This window comes from Odocoileus virginianus, chromosome 5 (assembly GCF_023699985.2).
Source record: "Odocoileus virginianus isolate 20LAN1187 ecotype Illinois chromosome 5, Ovbor_1.2, whole genome shotgun sequence".
Lineage (NCBI taxonomy): Eukaryota > Metazoa > Chordata > Mammalia > Artiodactyla > Cervidae > Odocoileus > Odocoileus virginianus.
Window position 1 is genome coordinate 16,377,224 of NC_069678.1, and position 5,056 is coordinate 16,382,279.

Sequence of the window (5,056 nt, forward strand, 5' to 3'; positions counted from 1 at the left end):
TGTCTCTTTGAAATTAAATACATTGATTTCAATTTTTCTGGCTCTGTTACAATGCTGTAAACTACATTAAAGACACAAGGGTCAGGTAGACCTGTAGTATGCAGTCTTTCTTGTTGCAAACATTACAACATTTTATGCAGCATCAAGCTATAGGAACTCCAGGGAACACACTGCTTTCATCACGTGTGTCAATCTTCTAGAGCCCTGGACAGTTCTGGGAGGACTCACGGGGGTTCTGAGTGCAAATAGTTCATCAGTCTATAAAAATGATGTGACCACTGGGAGGGGCCTTTAAGGAATGGGTTGCTTTCATGAGCAGGACTGCTGAAGAGAGAATCTCCAATGGGGCTTTCTCAGAAGCAAGGTTGTGAGTGTTCCCCTTGCACCTAGCCCAGAAAGGATTCAGAGGTGTTCTCAGGGAACACAGATGAAGGCAAAGATTAATTCCCTTGAAGACCCCTCTTCTCATTCACTCTCTGCAGGTAGTTGCTCTGGGGAGGGAATGCTTTTATAGTTTCAGGTAATGTTCCATAAACATGAAGACTTCCCTTCTTGGCTCTGGTGCCGTTAGGGATTCTCAAGTCCTTTGACAGGCACTTTCAGTGCATCCTCGATGGGGACTCTTCGACTGTCCTCAAGAAGAAGAGAGATGGTGGATGGATGACCTGAATTAATTTTTTTTCCTTTTAATATCAGCCCTTTATGGACTGGAAGGCATTTGACAAGTTCTGCCTCTTTTGAACATCAAGTCAAATCACCCTACGGTCTTAAACCTTTCTGTCAAATCAATACAATTGTCCCTCTCAGAAGGCAATAACAATAAGACTCCCAGACTCTTGTTTAGACAAGTGTTTGATCTCAGAGTTTGAACGAGGTACCCAGCAGTTCACAGAAAATGAGTTCATCAGTGTAGAAATGAATAGGGCAAAGGCAAGACCCAGGTATCACCCTGGGCTCCACGTAGAGATGAGTGAAAATCATGGGCTAATTTCCAGATTTGAGACAGCCAGAGTTAGCTGGTATTAATAAATTTAATTCTTTTTTTTTTTTCCCTTTGGCTGTACCACAGTTTGCAGGATCTTGGTTCCCCAACCAGGGATCGAACCCAGGTTCCTGGCAGTGGAATTGTGGAGTCCAAACCACTGGACCATCAGGGAAATCCCTTATCAAACTTAATTTAAGAACAGATCTTCAGATATCCCTACTCTTGTGAATACATTACAGCATATACGTTACTCCCAGAAAAAGCATGGATAACTCCAATGAAATTCAGCTGCTGGGTGTGATGGTACTTTTTTGGTTTTGGGTTTTTTGAGATTTTATTTTTCTCCCCACAAAATTCTGGGTCAGACCTAGAGAATATGTTTTGGTCAAGATGATGTTATAGCCCTTAGTGAACCCTTTTATTTTTTTAAATTAATTTACTTTAATTGGAGGTTAATTATTTCTCAATGTTGTGGTGGTTTTTGCCATACATTGACATGTCAGCCATGGGTGTACATGTGTCCCCCTATCCCAAACCCCCTCTCCCCTCCTTCCCCACCCCATCAGTCTGACCCTCTGGGTCATCCCAGGGCACCAGTTTTGAGTGCCCTGTTTCATGCATTGAACTTGGACTGGTCATCTATTTCGCATATGGTAATATACATGTTTCAATGCCCTTCTCTCAAATCATCCCACCCTTGGCTTCTCCCACAGAGTCCAAAAGTCTGCTCTTTAAGTCTTTCTTGCTGTCTTGCACATAGGGTCACTGTTACCATCTTTTGTTACTTTGTATTAACATATAAATACACAAAACTCACCCAGGAAACAGTCTCAAGGTGAACTTCAACAAAATTGAGGGAAAAATGTCATGGGTCTCCAGGGCAGGTGAGAATGTTAGGCTGATAATATTTCTTCTGGAATGTCAGAGTCTGTTACTCTTCCACTGCCCAAAAGAAAAAGTGATGATAAGTAAGAAAGGTGGTTTTGACTGTGCTTTCAACACATCCTGTTCACTGACCACATTCTCTCTAAGGTTTTAGAACTCAATATCTACTTGACATTTTAGTTGATCTTTCAACCCATTGCTTCAAGCAGGTGTTACACAGTCCACTTTTCTGCCATTAACAAAGTGGAAACAATCAGCCACCCTCTTGCTTATTATTCCCTACCAGCTTTCCTCCTGGTGAGCAGCACCTGACCATGTCCCTGGCAGTAACCTCTCAGATGAACAGAGTATTGGAGAATGATGTTAAAAACAAAACTGAAGTCAGGGAAACTCTTAATTCTTTAATTTAGGCTTGCCACCAAATTGTGCAACTCTGTCTAGGAAGAGGAAGAATGATAGGATCAATTTTTTTGTGTGTGATTACAAAAATACCCAGAATATGACAGGCTATATATCAAACTACTAAAGATTCGAAGCAAGAGGTTTTTTGCCAATAGCACGGCAAAGAGCATCTTTGACCTCTTTGTTCCTTAGAGTGTACACCACAGGATTAAGGAGAGGAGTGAAAACCGTGTAAGTCACTGAAATCAGCTGGTCCTGATCCCTCATGTTCTCTGACTTGGGCTTGAGGTAGGCAACTGAGGCACAGCCATAGTGGACAATGACCACAGTGAGGTGGGAGGCGCAAGTTGCAAAAGCCTTCTTCCGGCCCTCCGCAGAAGCAATCTTGAGGATGGTGGAGATGATGAGGATATAGGAGATGAAGACCAAAACCATGGGCACCACGATGACGAGTGAGCTGACAAGGAAATTAATTATGTCATGTATAGCAGTGTTGACACAGGAGAGTTTCATAACCGGGCGGATATCACAGAAATAATGGGCCACCTTTCTGTAACAAAAGGGCAGCCTGAACACAGAGGAAATCTGAATTGTGGCCACAAACAACCCGATGCTGCAGGCCCCCCATACCAGCTGGGCACACACCCTCTTGTTCATGATGATCATGTACCTCAAGGGGTTGCAGATGGCCACATAGCGGTCATATCCCATTGCTGTGAGCAGAAAGCAGTTGTTGATGGCCAAAGTGATAAAAAAGAACATCTGGGTGGCACAACCAGCCAAGGAGATGGGTTGGCTCAGGCCTACGAGACTGGACAGCATCCGAGGTACAATGACCAATGTGTACAAAGTCTCTGAAGTGGAAAGCATAGTAAGAAAGAAGTACATGGGGGTGTGAAGGTGTCGATCAATGCTGATAATTGTCACAATGATGACATTACCAGACAAGGTTAAAAGGTACAAGGTAAGGAAAACCACAAAGAGGGTGAGCTTGTGTTCATGAAAACTGGTAAAACCCTGGAAAATAAATTCCCTCACCCCTGTGTGGTTCTCTGTCTTCATTGATAAATTCCAGGAAACTTAGGACAAGCAGTCAGAATACATCAGCACCCACTGCTCTGAGCAGGAGAACACAAAGGCAAGGAAATAATTAGGATCTGCTCCTGATAGATGCCTGGTTAATGGGGACTGCTCTTCACCTGTAGGTAAAAGATAGAAAAACACAGTCAGGAAACAATTTCATGTATGGAGACTTATACAAAAGAATGAATGGAGATGGGATGAGATGGAAGGAAGGAAGGCTGGGTCAAATGTGAAACAGGTTTCCTGGTATGTTGGAAACATAGATGTTGGGGGAAATGGAGGCTGGAGAAATAGGGAACATGCAGTTAAATTTGGAAAGATTTTCTTTGGATTACAGTTTCAGATTTTTTTTAACTTAATGTTCTAACTTTGCCCACAACCCTTCCTCTGTTGTTTAAGGCACAGTTTTTATCATTTCCTCAAACATCTTCCCTGTTAAGTTGCCAAACAAGACAACACTATCTGCTCCAAAAAGACAGAAGTGTTTGCTTTCTCCCTGTCCTACTTGCTTGCATCTTTCATGAACCCTTTTCACAAATCATTCAATAGCTTCCAATCTGATGGTCCCCGACCCCACCCCCACACCCGCCACATACACATGTTTTTGTTAACAAGCCACTTTGCTTTCTTTATTTTCCAAGACTCCTCTTGCCCAGCAAGGCTTCTCAGAACTAAATACAACCTATCAATCCAAGCTGTCTGTAGTGTAATTCAATTGCTCAGGGCTGCACTGTAACTGGTTCTCATGGGCAGTGTGTAGTTCTGTGTGTTTTCTGCCTTACGTTTGGATTTGGATTTCCACAGGCGGTTTGACTCACTATAAAGTCTGAATTATCTTTTCTGATGCCTTCAGAATTATAAACAGGTTTCTTAGGGAAAGCAGTTTGCACATGTATTTCCTACTGGGGAGTTACTGGGGATCAGAAAGTTTTCATTAATAAAAATGTTTAATAACAATAATATCAATAATAATAGTCCCTTTTGTCACTTTTAGTTTAGATAATTTTTACCAATATTATTTAACAGCATAGCAATCTCATATGTTAGGTAAGAATTACCTCCATTTTGCAGATGGGGAAGCTAAAGACATGTTGGATTAGGTGATTCAGCCACAATTATTAAGTCTTAGATCCACACTTTTAATTTTAAAACCAATGTAACTTGTTCTGCACCATGACTGCCTGAGAAATGTCAAGATTACAAAGCAGATGAGGAAGAAGATATTTTTGTTTTGCTTTTGTTAAAAATAATTAATGCATTTTCCTCACTCTGAGAATGAGATTACATTAGGAAAAACTTGGGAAAGCTGAAAAACTATGTGAAAACTAGAAAAATTTGTAAGTGTCTAAACAAGGATATGAAATACTAGCATATTAGTGTCAATGCATGTCCATTTTCCTTGGCTTTACATTCCACTTCTAATTATTTATTTTAAGGAAATTATCAGAGATAAGCACCTGGATATACAAAAAGCTTTTATGATATTATTTATAATACAGTAATGAATACCAAAAATAATGTATGATTAAGTAAGTTATATCGATATACTGGCAACCAAACAGCCATTATATGTCTAAAAAGGGCTGATATGGAAAGATAGATACATAGACAGATAAATAGATCGAATTTTGTAAAAAGAAAAGGAATTAACAAAAGAATGAAACACATTCAACAGCACACATGCTTTCGAAAAATATTTTT

At 40.6% G+C, this 5,056-nt stretch overlaps 1 protein-coding gene across 1 annotated transcript; it reads right to left on the reverse strand.

Moving 5' to 3' along the window:
• Positions 1-2,392: 2,392 nt before the first annotated feature.
• LOC110132562 (olfactory receptor 10J1-like) lies at positions 2,393-3,334 on the reverse strand. Its single transcript, XM_020885988.2, has one exon. It carries the CDS (start codon positions 3,332-3,334, stop codon positions 2,393-2,395), a length of 942 nt encoding a protein of 313 aa, XP_020741647.2.
• Positions 3,335-5,056: the final 1,722 nt, after the last annotated feature.

What these genes read in the sequence shown, in the direction of transcription:
- LOC110132562 (XM_020885988.2), bottom strand. Translation starts at nt 3,334, where the DNA reads ATGAAGACAGAGAACCACACAGGGGTGAGGGAATTTATTTTCCAGGGT.